The sequence below is a fragment of the Hemibagrus wyckioides genome, linkage group LG16 (assembly GCF_019097595.1).
Source record: "Hemibagrus wyckioides isolate EC202008001 linkage group LG16, SWU_Hwy_1.0, whole genome shotgun sequence".
Taxonomy (NCBI): domain Eukaryota; kingdom Metazoa; phylum Chordata; class Actinopteri; order Siluriformes; family Bagridae; genus Hemibagrus; species Hemibagrus wyckioides.
The window spans coordinates 6,792,047-6,814,606 of record NC_080725.1 but is presented as its reverse complement, the minus strand read 5'-3'; the positions used below and the strand labels follow the sequence as shown (position 1 = coordinate 6,814,606).

Sequence of the window (22,560 nt, the reverse complement as noted above, 5' to 3'; positions counted from 1 at the left end):
TCTGGCTTAGATGTCGACTGCCACTAATCCTGTTTACGGAGGGCTTTTTCCAGCTGAGAGAAGTAAGAGTTTCTTTGTCTGAAAACAGGACAAAGAATCTGATTGTGGAATAAGCTTCTACAGTAGATGGCAAGTTAGAAGCACACAGTTGTATAAAATGTCTTTGTATGCTCTAGGATTACGATTTTCCCTTCAGTGAAACTAAAAGACCTAAATCTGTTCCAGCGTGACAATGCCCCTGTGCACAAAGCAAGTTTAATGAAGACATGGTTTTCCGAGTTGGAATTCGAGTGCCCTGCACAGATCCCTGTCCTCAACCCCACGGAATACCTTTGGGATGAACTCGAATGATGACTGCACTCCAGGCCTCCTCATCCAACATCACTGCCTGATCTCATTAATGCCTTTTGTGGCCGGATGAACAAATCCCCACTCCAAAATCTAGTGGAAATCCTAGAAGAATCGAGTTTATTATAACAGCAAAGGGGATTTAAATGTGAAATAGGATGATCAAAAATCACAGGTGTCCACATACCTTTGACCATAAAATGTATCATCAGAGACAATCATCTTGATTATCCAAGGATCGGTCTCTGACCAGTGTTGACCTAAAAAGCTGGACTGGTATAAGACGGGATTTGATCTGTCAATATGATCCACTGATATTATTTTTTTATGCCCGTTAGGAGATGTGATACTTGGTGAGAATTTATGTTAGTCATGTAGCTTTGTTAGAAAGCTACATGTCTCCAGAACATCATTAGCAGAATAAAAACAAGGACAAAGCACCAATATCTCTAAAAAGCATATTTTTCATCAAGCCTGATGCTCAGAGCACTAATAAATTCAAAATCAGTGTCCTTGAGATAAAAACCTCCAACTAGACATGACATGACATGACAAAAAGGACTGGACAGCTTAGTTCAGTTATAGGATCTATTCCTTTGTGCAACAGCTACATTGCTCTCTGATTGCTTCAGAAGAGAGGTTACCTTCCTCCACAAACCTGTCTACATTATTTATCACCATGCAACATGTCCATGCCTGAGTGCATTTGGTTCTTGAGGTGAAGGAGTGAGAGGACGTATGTGAGCGGGGAGGTGATCAGTCTGCATCGATCGCACTAAAAAGCACCCAGCATCAGCAGTTCACCTTCAGCAGGACACAGAGCCCAGACGTAGGGCCAAGCACATTAATCAAAATGACTGTGTGGCGTGCTGGGCAGAATAATGAGACTGGAAGAAAAAAATTCCCGAACAAAAGGCTGCAACCCAACATCTGGCCAGTGGTCTCAAAAACACACATTGTAGCTGCTGGAGGAAGGATTCCTAATGAGAAATAGGCAATGTGCAACCATATTGACATTCTGCAGCATAATTTTTTTCTCCTTTTTTACCTTTCCTAATCTGGCAGGTCTTTTTGCCTGTTTTGGAACAGGAGTGAGTGAGAGAGAGCGCAAGAGAGACTGAGGAAGGGAGGGGGTTTGAGAGAAGAGGGAACCGTTGATGAGGAGAGAGAAAAAACACCCTTGGGGATTAGAGAAGCGGGGACTCCACCCCTCAGGATGACAGACAGGCGAGCGAGCAAGCTGGCTGGCTGGCTCTGAATCCAGGAAACGGTCAGCACCGTGGTAACAGGCATGCAGCATAGTAGCCTGTTTCCATGGCAGCCAGGCCTTGGATACAGGCCACTGGTTGGTCTGTGCAGATTGATTTCAACATCCGTGCCGCTGTTGTTATGCTGCTCCAGCTCTCGAGATTGGGAGGGTTCGAGAGGATCCGTCTGCTTTTCTGGCATAAAGTGTTGCTAGGCACATTAGACAGGAACTGTAAACAAAATGCTTTGCCACACCTTTGATTAAAGATTAGTGAAATTATGAAAACTGTGATGTGAGGAAGGAGGAGGCTGGAGTGGGAGGTCTGTATTAATCCTGAAAATCTGCCAAACAGAAGGAAGTGAATAAACAAAAACAATTTTTTTTTTTACTTAATACACAGGATTACAAAATATAAGCTTATCTGAAACCTCATGTAAATAACAGAAAACAGAATACGTAGAAAGAGATAAACAACAACAAACAACAAAATAACAATTTGGTGTGTTATCATGGGATTTTTTTTTTTTTTTTTAGCAAATAACAGATTTTTTGAGCGTGAACAACATGCTATACTGTAGCAAAGCCTTGTGGAACAGGAGCAGAAGACAAACACCCGAAGAAAAACGGCAAGCTAAGTGCAGCTCTGGTTAAGTCGTCCCAGACTTGCACTGGAGGTCAACCTCGATTTCCAAGAGCCGCTGTCCTACTGTCACTGCTAGAGATTTTATCTGTAAGGCAAAAAAGATATAGAATAGGACGGTGAATAACAGTCTGAAGCTGTGCTGTTTCCCACGCTACACTTTAGGATAATGGGGGAATAAAATGGAAGCTGTTCATATTAATAAAAGATCTTACTATACCCCATTAAAACACATGCAAAGTAAATATTTAAAGGCTTTTCTGCATCGATTATTCCTGAGCAAGTTTACAATTCGTCCATGTCATTAAGCGAGACGTGATTATATTATATTATGATACAAAAGGGATAGAAAAGTGTGTTATTTGTAATTTGGTTAATTGAATCAATGTATTAGGGGGAATCAGGTGACCTCACTGTGCCTGCTTCCTTTCTTGAAATTCTTGAACAGGTCCTAACAGCTCTTTGTTTGGCTTCAAACAAAGAACTTTTCTCTGGCCAGAAAGAGCGCCATCTGCTGTCTGAGCCCAACAACAGACGAACAGCACATTTGTGCTCAGACACAATATTTACCCGGAGTGTGAAGTGTACTGGAATTATTTTGTTAAGCAGATCAGTAATGCAGTAAAAATGTGCTTTTAATATAAAGTGAAACGGCCCCATGTTTACTTCTCTTTCACGCTCCCGCTCTCTATTCAATAATTTAATTTAATCTGAGAGCAATATCTTCCAAAGGAAAAACAAAGAGAAACAAGTCCCAATGTTCTGCAAACTCTGCCACAGACAAGGCTCAATTTCTGCTCTGGTGCAAGTTTTCATTTCTACTGGTTTATAGCATTTAGCAACTAGTAGTTTTCAACACTGCCTAAACTCCTCTTCATAAGCACACTGACTAAATGTTAGGAAATGTAATAGGACAGAGAGTTCACCATGACAAAAGCAGTAATGATACACTTTATTCAGTAAGGCGAAATAAAAAAAGAAAGACAGATTTCTTTTCAGAACGAGAACATGTGATGTTTTAGAAATTCATATCTGTAACTGCTGTTTACATTTGCTGGTCTAATTACCCTTTTTATTCATACCCACTATATATATTTAAGCGTTCATTATATAGGTTTACCTTGGTCATCTGTTGCTCAACATTGTCCATGTACTCTAATGTAACAGGCCTTTCTTCTCTGTCCACTGCTGCCATCTGCTGGTCAGGAGAGCCTAAAACATAACTACACAAAAAGAATCACAGGTTAGATCTTAAGAGAAATAAGAGATATTTCAGAGGTGGGTAAACAGTGAAAGAATCATGTATGCATGAATAATTTCATAGACTCCCTAACCACACAGATATTTAAGAAATAACTAAGTAAATAAATAAGTACATACACAAAAATACAAACCTTTTCATGTTATTTATAAGCTAATGATTTATTAAGCTAATGAATATTTTCACTGATATAATATCACAGTTTATGTTTAATTAAAACAGATTAAGCTGTTTGAAGGGGATATACAGTCATGTTACAATGTTCCCCTCATCGAAACCCCACCTGCTCATGTAAGCTCATCCACCTAAAGGATTGATGTTTTGTGTATTCTGTGATGTACACCACAGTTTATATAGTGATTAGATAAGTTACTGTATCTGTCCTGCTGGCTTAAACTAATCTGGCCATTTTCTCTGACCTCTCTCAACAAGGCATTTCCACCAACAGAACTGCCACTCATTTACACATTGAGAGATTGTTGTGTATGAAAATCCCTGGAGATCATCAAACCAGCTTGTCTGGATGCAAAAATCTGTTGTACAAAGTTGTAATCTATATATTTACCTCTCAATGTTTTCAACCATGAGGCAGAAAACGGACCTTTTGTAGTCCAGTGACTTTGGAGTGGACATGTACATATGTCCTAGGTTGAAGCCACAACCCCGACAGGTGAGATTCACAACAAGGCTAAAAGAAACGGAAAATGACAATGAATGGACATGAAAAAAACTAACCGTTCGACTGTCTAGAAATACCGAGTTCAGCAGACATGTTTACCCTCTTAGTTCTTCACTTGTGCCAGAGACAAAAGGTTCTTTACCAATCACAACGTTGTCATTAACACCTGAACACAGAAAACAAGTATCAGGTTAATACATCAGTGCAGAACACAACAGTGTCAATCATGAAACTGCCGGTAATAAATTTCTTTAGCTTGGTGGTTCGATAAATGGTCTTTTGCTGTCAAAATTACCCTCGGTGGCACCTTTAGCACCCCAAATGTCTATCAAAAAGGAGAAAAGTGGACACAAAATGTAGAACCTTCCAAGAAAAATGGACCACTTCCTATTTATTTACAGACGTGGACGTGAAACCCGTGTGCTTGGTGTCTATGCCGCAAGTTTCAGTGCTCAAGGAATATAATATTCGGTGCCACTATGTTATGGCATCACAGCAAAAAAAACAACGGCTTGCAATGACAACTAAGAACATGAATTGTTAGTGAGTCTGAAGAAACAGCAGTCTGTTTTTGCCTGTAGCTGAGAGGTCAGTTGAGCTGACAGTTGATGTGTTAGAAGCAGGAAAAATGGGCAAGTGTAAGGATTTGAGCGAGTTTGACAAAGGACCAAATTGTAATGGCTAGACCACTGGATCAGACCATCTCCAAAACTGCAGCTCTCGTGGGGTGTTCCCGGTCTGCAGTGGTCAGTATCTATCAAAAGTGGTCCAAGGAAGGAACAGTGGTATACTGGCGGCCAAGGCTCATTGATGCACGTGGGGAGCGAAGGCTGGCCCGTGTGATCCGATCCAACAGACAAGCTACTGTTGTTCAAATTGCTAAAAAAGTTCACGCTGGTTCTGATAGAAAGGTGTCAGAATACACAGTGCATCGCACTGATGAATCATGTTTTCTTTTACATTACGTGGATGGCCGGTTGTGAGCATTGCTTACCTGGCTGATCACCAGGATGCACTAGGGGAAGAAGGCAAGCCTTGGGTCCTGTCATCCATGTGGATGTTACTTTGACACCAACCACCTACCTAAGCATTGTTACAGACCATGTACACTCTTTCATAGAAACGGTATTCCCTGATGGCTGTTGCCTCTTTCAGCAGGATAATGCGCTGTGCCACAAAGTAAAAATGTTTCAGGAATGGTTTGATGATCACAACAATGAGTTTGAGGTGTTGACTTTGCCTCCAAATTTCCCAGATCTCAAGCCAATCGAGCATCTGTGGGATGTGCTGGACAAACAAGTCTGATCCACCTCGCAACTTACAGGACTTAAAGGATCTGCTGCTAACATCTTGGTGCCAAATACCACAGCACACCTTCAGGGATCTAGTGGAGTCCATGTCTGGGTCAGGGCTGTTTTGGCAGCAAAAGGGGGACCAACACAATATTAGGCAGGTGGTCATAATGTTACCCCTGATCGGTGTATCTACTCTCAGTGACACTGTAGCTTCTACAGTAATGCATATGTGGACAGTCAGTTTATGAAGTGATAAAGGTATTATTGCACCGCCTGACAGTGTATATGTAGAAAATACTCTCAGTAAAAATTTAAGTTACAGAGAAAAGAGCAACATAACACCTAGACCTTCTCAGATTCAATACAATACACTCAGACACTTCAGGAGAAATGTTGCACAGTGAGTGCGCTCCAATAAAACCTTCATATAAACGAGCTAGTTCAACAACAACGAACAGTCGGACTCTGCAGCGGCTAATGCCACTCTGGACAGAGGTTATATGAATGAAAGAAAAAGTAAATGATTATCGTTATCGTACGCTTTAACAAGATCTGATTCTGCTCGTCGTCGCTCCCGGCCCATGAGAGCGAGTCTCCGAAAGGCAGTCTGCATTTCCCGCACAGAAAAATGGCAGGCGCGTCGTTTTCTCCTACTCCATCATCTTCCACTTTGCTGCCGCTGTCAGATAAACTCTCTGAAACCACGTAAGTGTCATCTTTATGGCCAGCGTGGTCGATTTGCCTTTTCGCCATTCTATAAGTGCAAATATGTTTTGTTTACTAAACGGATCAGAAGGGATTGACTCCGCGCGCAGATTCAGATTTTTCTTCCTCTTTGCCTCAGTGATGAGTCAGAACCGCTCAGAGCCACCTAGTGCTCTGGAAGACATTTACAGCTCTAATAAAAATAAGAAACCACTGCCCAATCTCCAGATGTGAACCCTATTGAAAACCTCTGGAATGTCCTCAAGAGGAAGATGGATGGTCACAAACCATCAAGCAAAGCTGAGCTGTTTGCTTTTTTTTTTTTTTTGCAAAAAGAATGGTATAAAGTTCCCCAACAGCAATGTGAGAAACTGGTGGAGAGCATGGAGCCAAAACGCATGCAAATCGGGGTTATTCCACCAAATACTGATTTCTTAATTTTATTTAGCCAAAGCATTAACACAATTTATTTACAAATTATTTGCATTTTGTTTTATTTGAGTTATTAAAGCTCTGCAAATACTGCGTGAGCTTGGGTTATTTTGATGTGTTTTCATTTCCTTTAAATATACACTCTAAATAGCAATAGTTATATTTTGAATTTAGGAGAAATATTGTCAGCAGTTCACAAAAAACTGTTCATCTCACCAATACATGAACCTGTAAGAAAAAAAAATATAAGAAACTGATTATTTGCATTTTTTTTTTCCAGAGCTGTATCATTGAACATAACATAACATTAAATGCCGGAGAAATATTTAAAAAACTGAACTTGACGAAAAAGACGAAAGCAATACTTCTCGTCTATCCCAAAAAATCCTCCAAAGGGTTTAAACACATGCATTCATTGCATGCACACGTGCAGAGACAAGTTCGTTTTGTGACATAATGTTTTTTCTATATGATGTGTCCTCTCAGCTATCTGTACTTTTTTCTTCCTGAATCATGGACATTTCAGACCTGACTGTAGACCTGATGTCCAATGGCAGGTCAAGAAGCTCTTCCTCATTTTAATGTGCCCACACTGCTGTGCTTGCAAACTTAGATCCAACCACAATGGTTTTCAGTAGTGCAAAGCTTACATTAATTATCTGCAACACAGCAGGCTCTGTGGCTCATGCTTCAGCCATCAAGACTAAAGTAAACAGGGTCACATGCCTGCTGTTGACTCTTGCATCGCATCATTGGTGGCTTTGCAAGATGAAGCGTCAGATTCAGATGTGCACTGCCAATATTTAATATTTTTTTATTGTTAGAGCAAAGGTAAATTGGTTGCTGAGTCTTTCATTGTTTGAGTTGAGATTTTGGATAACTGTGTGTAGTCTTTGTAATGTAGCCTGTTGGAGTTGCTCTTCAAGCCGTAGCTATTTTTCATTCTGAATGTAAGTGTGTGCTTTTTTTTTATAACAATAGGCAAATAATTTAAAATTGAAATGATAAACAGTAGTCATATAACAGGGATGCAATGATCATACACAGTACATTTGTATCTATTTGTGCCTTGATTGGCCTGAAACTCTGAACAGGTATTAAATTAGACTTGGTGTATTGTAAGGCAATAATGCATTACTGACACAGCACAGTTTGTGTACATGAAAACAGGACACAAGTTGCTTAGAAGCATACTGGCATGCATTGTGGACTAGGTGGGAGTCTGATATTGTCGAAAGTCTGATATTATCATATGGAAAAATGGAAGCAGGCAGCAAATCAAGGGTTGATGCTTCAGTCCAAGTGTGCTTGGCATCCCTTTCAGTCTCATGTCCAGCTACCTGTCCAGCATAAATCAGTAAATGAAAATGGATAAATGAATGAAAAAAATGTGTGTCCTTTGTGTAAATCAAAACTACTAAAATGTCTACTGACATTTCTGTCATTTTACTGTTCGGCACATCAATCTGGATGAATTTATAGAATATACTGTACGTCGTGTGGGCGGGGTTTACTAAGGCACTAGAATGCTTTATGCAAATGACCCTACTCCACTTTAGCCTATAATCATGCCACGCCCCCCTCCAACACTCCAACCAAAGTTATGTTAGTATTTTAAAGACTGGACCGTGTATGGAGTTACTGGACCGTCGACGTGACGCTCATAGCAGAACTGGACTCTGACGGAAAAGGCATGAAAACCACCTGACTCGCCGGGAGACGACCTTTTCACGACACATTTCACTTGTTGCGCACTTGTTATTTTCTCCCTTTGGGACCGAGTTACTTTGAAACATGGGTGTGTGTGTGTCATCCGCGGATGTTCTGCCTCCGAGCTCACGGTTTGTCTGAATTTCTTCATGAAACCAGCCATAAATGGCCTGCAGCTAAAACACCGGACAGCTGTGAAAGAATGAAAGGCATTATCAGACAGGTCAGGCTATTAGAAAATCCCTGAGCTACGCGCAGCCGTGCTTTCCTTCTACTTTCTTTTCTATTTCATTCTTTTTTTGTATTGGAATTCCTGGATGGTTTTTAATGGATCTTTAATACGCACTGATGAACATGAACCTGATCTCGGCGGAGTCTGTGAGCGGCTGGAGCTTTCACCTTCTCTACAGTGTCCTCCTCCTGTGGAGTGAGCAGATGCACGGACTCTCCGACTTCTCAAGTTAGTACAGGTTTTCTTCTCACTGACAGCATGGCATGTGCACTGATTACAAGGGGGACGTGATGGCTAATTGTTTATAATGTAATCAAGTTATTTATGATGAAGAAAAAAACAGCGATGAAGTGATTAAAGGGATGAGTCATGAGTTCCGTTAAGAATCCCACCCAGCAAAATCCCCACTGCTGTTTTAACCCTTTCAGCATTGCTGTTATTGATTGCTGTTATAGAAAGGGCATTCATCAGTTACAGTTAAATTATTTACTGTCCAGTGTCACCCAAATGAAGATGAGGTTCCCTTCTGAGCCTGGATCCTCTCAAGGTTTCTTCCTCATATCATCTCAGGGAGTTTTCCCTTGCCACGGTCGCCACAGGCTTGCTCATTAGGGATAAAATAAAATAAGGATAAAATAGTTTAATAATTTAATTTAATATTTTTTTAAATTTCTATTTTATTTATTTTTATTTATTTATTTATTGATCCCCCCCCATCTCCTTTCTCTGTTTATTTTTTTTTGTAAAGCTGCTTCAAGACAATGTCCATTGTAAAAGGCGCTATACGAATAAAATTGAATTGAATTGAACTGAAATTAACCCCGAGGCTGTTGAATGAAATTTTATGTGTACTGTTAAGGGCAATTATTATACCAATAATGAGGATGGGTTCCCTTCTGAGCCTGTATCATCTCAAGGTTTCTCCTCACCACCATCACCTCAGGCTTGCTCATTAGGGATATAATAATATCGTAACTTTAAACTTTATAATTTTTTTTCCCTATGTTTCTTTACTTCTTTAAAGCTGCTTTGAGACAATGTCTACTGTTAAAAGTGCTATACAAATAAATTGAAATGAATTGAATGATATATATATATATATATATATATATATATATATATATATATATATATATATATATATATATATATATATATATATATACATGATAAGGGAATAATAAACATGTATTTCTAATGTCACAATATGATGAAGGTGTCCCAAAACTTTTGGCAAGATTGTATGTTTAAAAGTATAGTCTGTGGAAATAAATTACAATAGCCACCACACCCACAATAATCTCACCTGCTCATGATGATCAAAAGTGATCAAACATTTAGGTAGTTGTATTCAGGCTTTAAAAATGATTGATAGCAAAGTGTGAGAAACTATTATAAAATATTTTTAAACTGCCTGTATGTGCTAGGGGTTGCATGATTGTCAGTTTTTATTGGACTGTCTGGATCTGATGCTTAGGCAGTGTATATTTGGATGCAGTACTTGATCTGGTGACACAGTACAAGTGATAATGGCAGGCACTTTGAAGGGAGTGATACAGTGACAATGATAGGGTCAATGCCAGGTTAGTGCTTGTCCCCTGACAGTGGTTGTATTGGTACAAGGCTCTCAGTATGGCTTGTTATTCACATAAAAAAGCTGTGTATAATAGAGCTGGGCTAATTCATACCAACAAAGAAAATAGGGTGTTATGGTACAGGATGAAAAATGTAGTATATTCCTGGAGTATATTCAACCATTTGTGAGTTAAGATAAAGTTGTCCTGATAGAATAGTGTAGGACATGGGGGGACTCCAGGACCAGGCCTGGGAACCTGTGGTCTAAAACATGTATTGGGTGTGTTTAGGATAGGATAGAATAGCATAGGATTTATTTTCTCTTGTATTGCTTTCATTATAATCTATTAATATAACTTATGGGCTGCTGTTGTGTTCTCCCAACCTTTGCAATTTTGTCACAGCGAACAGGGTGTGTGTTAGCGGCCCAGCTAAATAGCAGTATAGCATGGGAAAACTTCTCGACCACGTTAGCTGTTCATAGTCAAGCCAAGCCACAGGTGAGGCCTGAGGGATTGAGGTGAAGCCACTCTGGCTCCTGTGTGCATGGTTGTGGAGTCCAGCAAACTTCCACAAGCATGGCAAAGGAGGATAACTCATATTAACAGTCTTGCAGAAAAACAGATTGTAGCTGGTGTGATAAAAGCAGAGTGCTGAGGGAGACCTCATTCATGCTGTACTAATATTGCACTTCTTGAGTGCCAACAAAAACAGTTTGTAGCAATTTGTGAGCAGCACAGTGAATTATATAAACATATTATATCAATCTTATATTATGAATGTATTATTTCATACATTAATCTTTATCATGAATTAACTGGAATGACATGCCTGTGGACGTGCATACAGGAAGGTGTCCAGGTGAGATTCATTGCTGCTTAAGCGAAGTGAAGTGTAATTGTAAATTCTCATGAGCTAAACGCAACCTTTTATGTGCAAAATATTTCTTTATGCAGTTCTCATTTGTTTATGTTGTTCAGCTTATTTATTCAGGATCATCATTAGTCACTCAACACATGCCCGTGATGGTGAGCTTCTGCTGCTTTCTTGCCCACGCCACTCCACCATCTCTGTGCAGTCTGCATTTTACAGGCCTCATGCACCTCTCGCACAATGCAATGCACCTACAGCACTGCAGGTGAGAGCTTTCAATCATGCACATCAACATCTGCAGGCTTGAATTCATTTCATGATGTTAGATTTATGCTCCTGGTTCTGAATCTCAATAAACATCACACAGGTTGTGTAGTGTGTCAGTGTTAACATTGTAGGAGTTTATTAATATGTGTGCTGAATGAACATCTCTACAACTGAGTTAACTTTTTTGTGTTCGATTAACTCTCGCTGTGTGGTATGAAAAATGGTGCACAGTATTTTAGACATCCCTAAGCACTGCCTATATGTTAAAGCTTGATAGAGTGTTTGAGGAGCAATAACCCAATTTAGGGTTGTATAGCCCTGGACAGACCTTAACAGCTCTCAGCAGTCCCAAGCAGTCTGGGCAATAGAAAGAAAAACTACAAATAGTCTTATGATTGCAATAGACATTAATGTTAGTACAATAAAGTGCAGTTAATCCAATACAGAGTGGAGTATGATCATTTTGTACCTTGGTATAACATGAGCAAGGTTAATAGTGATTTCCATCTACACATCACTAAAAATTGATACATTTAAAGACTCTTTCCATATGTATCATCGATCCATAGACGCCCGCAGATCCCACCATAAGAACCATTAGTACAGGACACCAAAAGGCTTTTACACACGTTAGATGCCTGAAGAGAGCAAAAATGTTTGACTGTTTTAGGCAACTAACGCTACACTACTACAGTTTAACGTTTTTTCCCCAAAACAGAAGATGCTATCAGAATGCCAAGGCCGGAGAAACTGTCAAGTTTTGGTTAATTACCGTCTGTTTGGCAGTGACCCCTGTCCTGGAACCACCAAACACCTTCATGTGTCATACAGCTGCAAACCCAGTAAGTACAACGCTGTACATTATATATACTCACTAGCTACAATCAAACAAACCCCTCTGGCACCAACACCCATGTCATGGACAAAGTGACTGAGCTTATCTCTTTCATCCAATCTGATCTCTGATCTGAATATCAAGAGAAGCATTTGACCTTCATCTGTTTATGAATTTCACATTTGCCCCTGATTGGGTAATTGCATTAATGAGTAGGTGTACAGGTGTAGAAGTAAGAATGGGTGAGTGTTTTTTCTCCTCTGAAGTAATTTTTCTGTCATACTTATCCAGCTATGCTTGTTTTCTTTCAGCGGAAAATAAAAACAGAACAAAATGTGAGGGTGATCAAATGCTGCTTCACTGTAAGTACCCAAAGCTGCTGAACATCTACTCGGCTGTGTATGGGCGAGAACTGGGAGATAAAACAGTTTGTCTTACAGAGGAAGAGCAACCCCCTCCTTTTGGTGAGTCTCAGTCCAAACATCTTAATAAATTGCTCCTAGGTTGTTTTTTGGGGTTTTTTTTTTTTTTTAACATAACATGTCAGATTGACCCACATCATTTTACTTTTATGGGAACCTTACACCAATTAGCCATAACATTAAAACCACTGACAGAACAGCTCCTAAACTGCAGGTCTTGTGGGTGTTCCCAGTACTAGAAGTCTTGTCTTGTGGAAAGTCTTTGGTGACAAAAGGGGGATTAAACAATATGAATTATGTCTGATCTGTGTATTTTAATCTTAATTGGTATTGTGAACAATATGTATGATATCAGACACAAAACATGTTTGATGATCATCTTGATGGCAGAATTTCATCTAGAGATAATCGTAAAACAGGGCAAAGAAAACAAAAGGTTAATAAGAGTTCTCCATTCTCTTGTATGTCCAGTTGAATTGTGTTTTAACTGTGCTCATGTTGATGTGTGTTTAACAGAGTGCTTGTATTACGGAGCCGTGGACACGGTAAAAAAATTGTGCTATGGAAAGCAGCGATGTCATTTTATCGTTAATGATCAGCAATTCAAAAATCCCTGCATGCCTGAAACAAAGAAGTACCTCAGGGTTGTCTACTCATGCGGTATGGATTTAACCAATATATGGTAAAATAAAATATATGTAAAGCCTATACAGACCTTGATTTAGTTTTGGAGGTCCTCTACTCTACTCTACTCTACTCTAGCGCTGTAGGTTATTTCATATTTCTCTATATGTGCATTGTTTACGAGTGTGGGAATGTAAAGGTGTGTGAACCCCATCTGTTTTTTTTTTTTTTTTGTGGCTTATCTATACGTTTACTTCCTGAAGCACAATGATGAAAATAAAAACGCATGTTGTTCAGGAATAGAGGCAGAGAAAGCGCATGCCTTTAGGAGACTTCATGTGCTTCCTGTAGGACTTCCACCAATTGGTTAAAATACCAAGCTTTTGTTTCTCATTGGCATTGGGCACTTTAACGGGAGAATAGGATTACTCATCAGCCTCTGGAGATGTGTATTTCCTTGCCTGAGTGATTCATCAGATGGAACTGTGAGAGTTGTTAAAAGTTCATCCTGTGCTCTCTGATCAGTGGATATTTAATTTCATTTAATTGAAATTTAACCTTGCTTTGCTTTCCTTTCATAGTTATAGAGTACAGCGTTGTGCATATTTTACTGACAGAATTACAAGCTAAAATTTTACACAGTTTTTTGTCTATTCTCACAAAACGGTGAATACACAATTTATGGCCATATCATCCAAACTGTTGATGAATAACACTTTACACTTCCATTTCCCTCATCCTAATGACAGTTCCAAAGAGTTTACTCAAAGAGGCTGACCCCAGCTTCTTCCAAACTACCACAGTTGCCCAAGAGATCACCAAAACTGGTAAGTACATTTAGTTAAATTATTTGTGGATCTAATTCACATGATCTGTATCATTTTTAATTTGCATTCACAGGGAAATTTCCAGATGTCAGAGAGTCCAGATTGCCAGTTAAAAATGGAATCCTCGTGAGCAACTCTCTTATGGCATATGGATACATTACAGGTAGAGAAAGTCTGGGTTTTCTAGTATAAAGATCTTACAGTTACTTGCATTCTTTTAGAAGAGACTTCAATTCAGCAGTCCTGTGCACTGGTAAAATGAAGTTTCACTTAACGTTGTAGAACATCCTGAAAAGGCCGGCCTGCTCTTTGTCTCGAGTGTGTGTCTGGGACTATTCCTTGTCATGCTGGCAATCTCTATGAGGATAACCTGCAGCAGGCATCTTGAAGGAGCGAGCTGTTTAAACAAGAAGGCCGACACTGTGGAACCAAAAGATGAAGATGCTGATGATGATGAAGACAGTGATGGTGAAGAGTCCGAGCCATTGATGGACAGCTCAATGATGTCAGAGGTAGGCAGGAAAGTGTATTGTTGGGAAGAGGCCATGTACACGACTGAGGCGGCGGAACTGATCGAGAGGCTGGAAAGACGAGAGATGATCATCCAAGAGATCCGGATGAATGCATACCTCAATGGCACTTCCTGCACTCTGCACTGATACACACTGGCTAAAATACATGAATACAGGTGAAGGTGCAGAAATGAGAATGTAGAAGGTTATATGAATCCTCGGTTGGCTTGATCACTGTGTGGTCATTAAACAAACAGATTTATTACCTGCGCATCTTCCACAATTCATTGTATGCTTTTATTATTAATACAAGAGTTATTTAATACCAAATAAAAGACACTACTTTAATAAATGTTAAGTCTACATAAGACCCATATTTTAATATTAATGATCCTTTATTTCACACAAACTTTAGTTATCAGCTTTAAAACTGATACACAAAGATAAACAATCATTTGCTTTGAACTGAAAGGGAGTTACAATGAAAGTTTCAATACAGAGATGTTTTGTATAGAGCAGCACACCTCACCATAACTTAGCCATTCCTTTAGCGCAAAAAGACTGATGTTGTCATCCTTTCCTTCGCTCCTTGGATGATCTGTTTCCCCGAAGGCCTGTGATGCAACTTCCTGCCCGTAAAAAGCACTGGCTTTCACAACGGAAGGATCACAGACAAAGACAGGAAAGGTGTTGCATCCTTCTTTCTCCATGTTCTTGGAGAGCTCAGAGATGTTCAATTAGTATCATTTGATATCTCAGTGTACATTTAATGACATATCACAAGCTGTGTTTATCAACTCAACAAACTATTTAAAAGGAAGTGAGGATCTGGAAGATTCTAGATTTCGTCCACCCCAGGTAGGCAGAAAAGGCATCAATATTTGCAAAATTGTCTCTTATAAAGTCAGTAAGATCTATTTATCTGGGGCCCCATTTGATATTTGTAAGTCCTTGAAATTGTCTCTTTAAGGCCTGTTGGTCTGACCACTCTGACTGCAAATAGGAATCATCATCTGTTTCATTCAGCTTCTGCAAAGTAAAAACAAAATCCAGGTCTCAGAACAGTGCTCAATCTAATAATCTAATAAAAAAAAAATATTCAGACACATTCAGACGGAACTTCAACCATGTTTTGAGCTGGAGAGCACACTGTTCCAACAACAGAAAACAGAATACCTTATACAAGTGCCTTACTTTGAGTTCCTCCTGCCTCCTGTAATAGTGCATCATCATCTGTTTCTGCTCTTCCTCGCTGACCACAGGCTCCCGTGCTGGCGCCCCCTGGCCTCTCTGAAGTAAAGAGCATGTCAGAAACAAGGTGTTTTGGTCAGATGTAAACATTTACTTAGATGCAGTTATGCAATACCATCTGAAATTACTGTATCTAATACAATCAAAAGGAGAAAGCAATATACATTGTGACCTGATCTAAGCAGAAAAAAATGTGCTCACCTTCTGGATCTTCACAACAATCTTTGTTTTCTCATTTTTTCCAATATAATCTTGTAGCTTTTTGTCCTGAAGCAACTCTTTACCTGCCCACCATAGCTGAGCTTCTTTCTCTGGGATCACTTGTAGAGAAGCCTGAAGGACATGCATCATGTTAGAACCTATATATATATATATATATATATATATATATATATATACACACACAGCTCTGGAAAAAAATAAGAGACCACTGCAAAATAATCCGTTTCTTATGTTTTTTTCTTACAGGTGCATGTACAGGTGATGAGATGAACAGTTTTGTTTCATTTTTTTGTGAACTGCTGACAATATTTCTCCTAAATTCAAAATATAACTATTGTTATTTGTATATTTAAAAGAAATGACAACACATCAAAATAACCCAAGATCATGCAGTATTTGCGGAGCTTTAATAACTCAAATAAAAGAAAATGCAAATAAACAAATTGTGTTAATGCTTTGGCTAAATAACATTAAGAAATCAGTATTTGGTGGAATAACCCTGATTTGCATGTGTTTTGGCTCCATGATCTCCACCAGTTTTTCACATTGCTGTTGGGGAACTTTATACCACTCTTTTTGCAAAAAAGCAAACAGCTTTTGTGACCATCCATCTTCCTCTTGATGACATTCCAGAGGTTTTCAACAGGGATCAAATCTGGAGATTGGGCAGTGGTCTCTTATTTTTTTCCAGAGATGTATGTATGTATATGTATATATATGTATATGTATATGTATATATATATATATGTGTGTGTGTGTGTGTGTGTGTGTGAAGTGATCATCTGCATTTGGTAATGTTTCACAAATTAATGATACATTGCACATTATAACAGTATAATAATAATAATATTATTCACTTTACATGCAAAACAAATATCCAGTAAAGTACCAGTGAAATAAAAGAAGTGTCACATTCTTTCTAATACCTAATTAGATTTAGAGCAAATAAAAAATAAGATCAATTCAGGATTCATAATCATACACTGAGGTGACTTTAAAAAATCCAAATTCAAACACTTCAACCTGTGTTCCTGCAAGATCTTCCTGATTCTCCAACTCCATTCTGATGGGATCATGAGGTGGCAGGCCCATTGGGTAAACGATCATCACTGCTCCTCGCAACTGGTCAAGAGCCTCATTTACCATGTCCATGGTTACACACACATTCGCTTGCACTTGTTTCTTGAAAAAGAATAAAATAAAAAGTTACTGACACAATATCTTAAGTTTTGCAAGCTAAGGAAGCATTAAGTTAGTCCCAAACGTACTTTTGAGATCAGTGCTTTGGCTTCTTCCATAGTCTTCTTCAAAACATTCTTCATTTTTTCATTGGGTGCTGGATCGAGAGAAAAGGGAAATTCTTTTCAGCTTGTTGGATTTACATGCATTGCACATTACTTGTACAAAGCACAGGGTGTTTACCGTGTCCGTTCCTGCATCCAATTTCGTCCTTTTTGAACTCTGCCCCGCCGCTGGGGATGCACTTGTCTTCCCATTCGTCCTTTAACTTCAGATCTGTAATCTGGTCTTCGGTCAGGCCTTGCATGTTGGGGGGAAGTGTGATGCCATGATCTGCAAGCTCAGGAATCTCTGGAGAGGCACACATAAGGTACAGATCACTATGTTTATCACACCCCAGTAGAGCTAGATTGCTCCAGTGCTGCCCAGGACAGGGCTGTTCACTCTAAGAAGGTGGACAGAGTGTGTTAGAGTAGTGACGACAAAAAAATTGGGAATTGTGATGGGACCAGGAGTGGGGATAACTGGTCTATTCAACAGTAACAGAAGTTTAAACATATTTACATATAATTCATCAGAAATTTTCATCTCTATTTGCATAAAACAGAATAAACTTACCAGAGCAAATCCTGTCCACCTTCAGCCTGCCATTGTAGACCTGAGTGACCTGCTGAATGAGGGTCTGAATGGAAATGTCCACTGTAGTGTTGAACAGAAACTGGCTCTCATCGCCGCGTTTAACGTGAAGCTGGACCATGACTACTACTGTGATAGTCTGGAAAAGACTGTAAATCAGACAGTTTGATTCCTACTTTAATTAGCTAAATTAGCCAAGAAGTGATATAAGACTAATTAGCATTACAGCGCGCGCAGCCAGTTTTTGCGTTGCCATGGCACCTACAACACTTCAAGCAGTCCCGCTGCTAGAACTTTCTTTAAGCGTTCTAGCTTAGCACTGCTAACAAAAGCTAGTAATGCAATTCAAGAAGATACATAAATATGTATAAATCAAGAATCTGCGTTATAAGACGTTGCTATATTAACCAACATACGCACGACAACATACTTAAAAATTCTTACCCTCTCCACACTCACACACGCGCAGACTAACAACTTCCGGCTAATCCTAGCAACATCGATAGCCGTATGTTGTGGTATACAAGCTCCCTGAACATTTATACACCGTATATACAGCTTATTTACCGTATATACAGAACATCTAGAGCTAGTTTTCTCAAACTTTATCAGCCATGGTTGCGTTTAGGTGTAAAGAACTGTTTAAAGAACATAGACCAACTATCTTTCTCATTAATTGTGCACAATTATAATTGTTTATTTTTTGCATTCAAAGAGTTTCCCATTTCTGAATTTCCCACACTGAATTATTATTATTATTTTTTTTTAAATAAGGACTACTTGCGTTCACATTACTGATGTATTTATTTTAAAAATAAAGAAGTGATTTTAAAAACGAAAAATTTGATAATTGCAAGTTTGAAAGTTTGATAATTGCAAGTTGTGATTTCAACCACTGGATTTTATTATAATTATTTTCCCCCCAATCCTTTGTCAATGCTCTTCATGGGAATCTCCTTTTCCAGACATCTTACACAATAGCATCTTGCAAGGAATAAAACTCAAAGATGACGAACGCATTTACATTAATACATTTACATTTATTATTGCATACGTACAACATCAATTACTCCATAGATCTGTGCAATTTGATATGAACTTAAAATCACAGGTTGAATACAAATTACTAAACTGCGGTCATGGTTTGTGTGCATACTCACTGTATAGTTACGGTTAACAACACAAGGATCTCTACTACAGAGCTAAATTTTCTTAAACGTCACCATCACAAAACGAGTTAATAGTTACATATTTGCATGACTTGATTTCATTTGATTTGAATATTAGCTGGAATACAACTGAACAGTACATGTAATGCTATCATTTTTCCAGTGGTTACAATATTTCCAACAGTTGAAATAAAAATAATTTCCATTCAGTCATATTCTAGAGGGGATTCAATTTAGAACTGACGCAATAACAGGCATCTCCTTTTTTTTTTTTTTTAAAGGTTGCCTCAATGATAATATTCAAGTTTTGCAATGGCTACGTTCTTTAAAAAAAGTGTTTTAAAGAGAGTAGAGTGTGCAAACAACATCTGCTTTAAAGGTACAGTTTCTGTAGCCTACCCGCTGTACCTGCATGACTTTATGTCTGGTCAATAAGAAAGCCCTCTATATGCAATGGACAACATGAATACAGGATCATCCTGAAAGGAAATGACATGTCATGACATTTCACACAAAACTGAACCTGTCAATATGAGGCGGCTTGTTCGTCTCCTATCGGATTGACACCGGCTTTTCTCCGCAGAATGCCCTCTTAAGATGATTCAAAATGTAGCACGTTAACAATTACAAGGATTTAGTTATGCAGCAGTGTAACAAAAGAACGACTGAAATATGAATACTGCAAATAGAGCAGTACCAACACCAACACTTGGAACAAAAGAATGGATGTGGTGTAACAAAACACTGCACAAGGAAAAGATATTCATCCCAAAATGCCAAGAAACTATCAACAGCAAAAAATCACCAGATCAAAACAATACAGTATGGAATGCACAGAAACTAATATGACTTCCAAACTGGTGATGACACGATCTGCACAGTGAAGGTATCCGACAACACTGGGTATCAGTAAGGTAAATTCTATATCTGTATGGAACATGTAATTGATATATTTTCCTACTGTGCGTGTTTTAACATGCTTAAAGGCCCTGTTTGATTTGTTATGAGTGGATTCACACAAAGTCAAACTGCTAGCCAAGACAAGGTATATTATTTCCTAAAACAAAGAACAGAAAGAACCACATTCCCACTGAAACTGAATGTGAAGTACCAACTCACTGTAAACTGAAAACAAATGTAAGATTAAGTACACATAAGCTTTCTGGGATGGTCAAGGGCGTACATCTTGGCATCAAAGACCAACACCAGAACTCACTAAAATAAGCACATTCATTATATGCACAGCAGTTCTGTTGAACGCTTTGGATTATGTGAAACCGAAGTGAGAGCGGCAAGGGACGCTGCACTCATGCCAGGAAACAGATATGCTTCTGCTTTCTCGAACCTGAAAACTCAAAACTCTGGCTTCAAAGTACATCTGAAGACCTAAAGGATAAGAGCATTTCAGTGCAATACCAGTATGGCAGGTACATATTACAAGCATATATATATATATATATATATACATACAAATTTAAGACTATTGTGTGTATATATATATATATATATATATATATATATATATATATACAAATTTAAGACTATTGTACATTTTTAAACCACATCGAAGGCTATGCAATACATATATCCACAATTTCTATACTTCAGTTTGTTGGTCTAGAGAGGAAATAAAACTGGGCCTGTGTAATTACAGAAATGATCAGTGTTACACAGTAATGACAGAAATGCATCACTTTGGAGAAATAATACAAGACATTAAACCCAAAACAGCCTGAAATTACATTCATAATGAGGGAGAAATGATAGCAAGGGGTTACAGAGTCACTATGTGCTGAAGCTATTTTTAAACAAAAATTCCAGAGGCCATATTAAAAGGTCTAATAACTCTCTCTAACCAAGAACCTAAATGACACACTGTGCATTCAAGAGACACATTTATGCAGCTTGCAATCACTTAAAAATGCTGCACAACCAGACACAAGAAAGTGGTAAAAAAAAAAACCCATAAAAGCAATTGTATTTGATAAGCATCTGACTGAAGAAAAATAAGATATTGCACAGTTTCACACACAGTTGTATGTGTGTGTGTATATGTATGTCTGAATATGTGTTCAAATAGAAGCTCCAGAACGATCATATTTAATCTAGGCCTGCTCTGGGTCGAGTGATTGATTAAGCCGTTGCAGAGACACACGACCTGAACAGCACACTAGTGTACAAATCCACACACATAAATAAGGAATTTATATAATCCCCCAGCACACACACACACACACACACACACCTCAATTTCAGTAGAACATTACAATATATATTATCTTTCTGTGAACTCAGGGATTAAGGGATTTCTTGGGTTTGCGTTAGGGTTAGTCCTGCCTGGTACAGGAGGGGGCAGTGTCGGCAATGCGGGTGTGGTAAGGGAAGCCCAGTTACTGTTAGAGTCAAACCCAGAGGTGGAGAAGCTGTTTTGGGGCTGCTGGAATGTAGTACTAGCGGACAAAGTAAGCAGTGGAGGTTTCATCATTGCAGCTGATGCTGAAGCTTTTCCTGACTTATGAAAGTCTAAATCATCATCAAAGGTCACCCATTGCTGGACTTTGGGTGGCAGTGGAGTCAAACCTGGTGGAGCTGGTCTGGAAAAGGAGGATGGCAGAGTTGAGCTATGGCCGAGGGCAGATGCGGCACTGTGGAGGCCCGGCTTGTCAAAGTCAGGTGTGAGTGAACGACGCTGTGGTGATGTCATGGTGCCAGTAAATGGGTTGGCGCTGTTGGGTCTTGACTGGACATCAGGCATAAAGGGGTTCGAGGAGACCGGGAGGGTTTCCTGTGAACGGCTGCGAGAAGGAGGGGGTGGAGCCAGCAAAGCCTGCATGGGGTCAGGGGTCAGCATTGGGTTAGACTGGGGAAACAGAGGAACTGGAGTGGAATTTAGAGACCGTGAACTGGTGGATGAGTGGAAGGAGCTGTGAAGTGAAGAACTCCTTGACTGGGATTGGTTGTTTAACCAGGAAGTGGAGGAGAACAGATCGGAGGCGAGCGGGTCAAAGGGGCTCGTTTTCATTTGTGCTTCTCTTTGGATTCCATTCGTTCCATTCGTCTGGAGAGGAAAAAAAAAACACACACCAACAGAACCAATCAAAAGTGTTCTTCTGCGGGCTTATTCAATACAAAAACCTCTATATAAACAGAGCTGGCTAAAGTATTGATATTAATATAAGCAATAAACCTAGACTACAGTTACAGTTTCATTAAACCCATGAACGTTATTATTGTGAGACTTTCCCTTTTTTTAATAAAAAGTCAAGCTTCATATAATGTGAATTATGGATTAAGTTCTTACAATGTATCCATAAGGTTCAGTTTAAAGTTTGCACTAAACAGATGCTCAAAATGACAACTGAAATCACTGACAGACAAAAGATGGTGACAAGACAAAAACTTTCCTTGAACCATCCTTAGAACTCATTATTTACCTATATAACTCTTAATACTAGTGTCACTTTTATAGTTGCCAATTACTAAGAGGTTCAAGCTAAGTTTTTTCCCCCTAAACACATACGTACTACTAAAAATAATAATCCACCTATAAACAACCA

General features: G+C 39.0%; 4 protein-coding genes across 9 annotated transcripts in view; 1 reads left to right on the top strand and 3 right to left on the bottom strand.

Annotated features, from left to right (window-relative positions):
* Window positions 1-1,962: 1,962 nt before the first annotated feature.
* On the bottom strand, window positions 1,963-6,311 carry mis18a (MIS18 kinetochore protein A). Its single transcript, XM_058411315.1, has 5 exons — window positions 6,012-6,311; window positions 4,277-4,343; window positions 4,064-4,186; window positions 3,358-3,460; window positions 1,963-2,325 (listed from the first exon to the last, which is right to left on the bottom strand). The coding sequence occupies exons 1-5, from the start codon at window positions 6,223-6,225 to the stop codon at window positions 2,245-2,247; spliced, it is 588 nt and encodes a 195-aa protein (XP_058267298.1). The 5' UTR covers window positions 6,226-6,311; the 3' UTR covers window positions 1,963-2,244.
* Window positions 6,312-8,201: 1,890 nt separating this feature from the next.
* Window positions 8,202-14,810, top strand: eva1c (eva-1 homolog C (C. elegans)). Its single transcript, XM_058411174.1, has 8 exons — window positions 8,202-8,779; window positions 11,107-11,264; window positions 11,985-12,108; window positions 12,413-12,565; window positions 13,040-13,183; window positions 13,897-13,974; window positions 14,048-14,137; window positions 14,257-14,810. Exons 1-8 carry the CDS (start codon window positions 8,668-8,670, stop codon window positions 14,631-14,633), a joined length of 1,236 nt encoding a protein of 411 aa, XP_058267157.1. The 5' UTR covers window positions 8,202-8,667; the 3' UTR covers window positions 14,634-14,810.
* Window positions 14,811-14,887: 77 nt separating this feature from the next.
* cfap298 (cilia and flagella associated protein 298) lies at window positions 14,888-18,356 on the bottom strand. Its single transcript, XM_058411176.1, has 8 exons — window positions 18,279-18,356; window positions 17,817-17,983; window positions 17,382-17,549; window positions 17,228-17,295; window positions 16,983-17,141; window positions 15,939-16,070; window positions 15,681-15,776; window positions 14,888-15,515 (listed from the first exon to the last, which is right to left on the bottom strand). Exons 2-8 carry the CDS (start codon window positions 17,953-17,955, stop codon window positions 15,405-15,407), a joined length of 873 nt encoding a protein of 290 aa, XP_058267159.1. The 5' UTR covers window positions 17,956-17,983; window positions 18,279-18,356; the 3' UTR covers window positions 14,888-15,404.
* A 497-nt stretch (window positions 18,357-18,853) lies between these two features.
* synj1 (synaptojanin 1) overlaps window positions 18,854-22,560 on the bottom strand; it is a 36,146-nt gene continuing 32,439 nt past the window's right edge. For 5 of the 6 annotated variants that reach the window (XM_058411168.1, XM_058411169.1, XM_058411171.1 and 2 more), the window contains one exon: window positions 18,854-22,061. In XM_058411168.1, the coding sequence (XP_058267151.1) occupies window positions 21,279-22,061 (783 nt within the window). In that variant the 3' untranslated portion in view covers window positions 18,854-21,278. The remainder of the gene's footprint in view (window positions 22,062-22,560) is intronic. The other variant, XM_058411173.1, reaches the window with a different exon arrangement.

What these genes read in the sequence shown, in the direction of transcription:
- mis18a (XM_058411315.1), bottom strand. Translation starts at nt 6,225, where the DNA reads ATGGCGAAAAGGCAAATCGACCACGCTGGCCATAAAGATGACACTTAC. An exon ending in GAATCAGATCTTGTTAAAGC is followed by an intron (nt 4,344 to 6,011) that starts GTACGATAACGA and finishes TTCTGTGTTCAG; the next exon opens with GTGTTAATGACAACGTTGTG. An exon ending in ATGGTTGAAAACATTGAGAG is followed by an intron (nt 3,461 to 4,063) that starts GTAAATATATAG and finishes CTTTTTGTGTAG; the next exon opens with TTATGTTTTAGGCTCTCCTG.
- eva1c (XM_058411174.1), top strand. Translation starts at nt 8,668, where the DNA reads ATGAACATGAACCTGATCTCGGCGGAGTCTGTGAGCGGCTGGAGCTTT. An exon ending in AGAGCAACCCCCTCCTTTTG is followed by an intron (nt 12,566 to 13,039) that starts GTGAGTCTCAGT and finishes TGTGTTTAACAG; the next exon opens with AGTGCTTGTATTACGGAGCC. An exon ending in CAGGGTTGTCTACTCATGCG is followed by an intron (nt 13,184 to 13,896) that starts GTATGGATTTAA and finishes TCCTAATGACAG; the next exon opens with TTCCAAAGAGTTTACTCAAA.
- cfap298 (XM_058411176.1), bottom strand. Translation starts at nt 17,955, where the DNA reads ATGGTCCAGCTTCACGTTAAACGCGGCGATGAGAGCCAGTTTCTGTTC. An exon ending in TGGATGCAGGAACGGACACG is followed by an intron (nt 17,296 to 17,381) that starts GTAAACACCCTG and finishes CTCTCGATCCAG; the next exon opens with CACCCAATGAAAAAATGAAG. An exon ending in TTGTTGTGAAGATCCAGAAG is followed by an intron (nt 15,777 to 15,938) that starts GTGAGCACATTT and finishes TCTTTACTTCAG; the next exon opens with AGAGGCCAGGGGGCGCCAGC.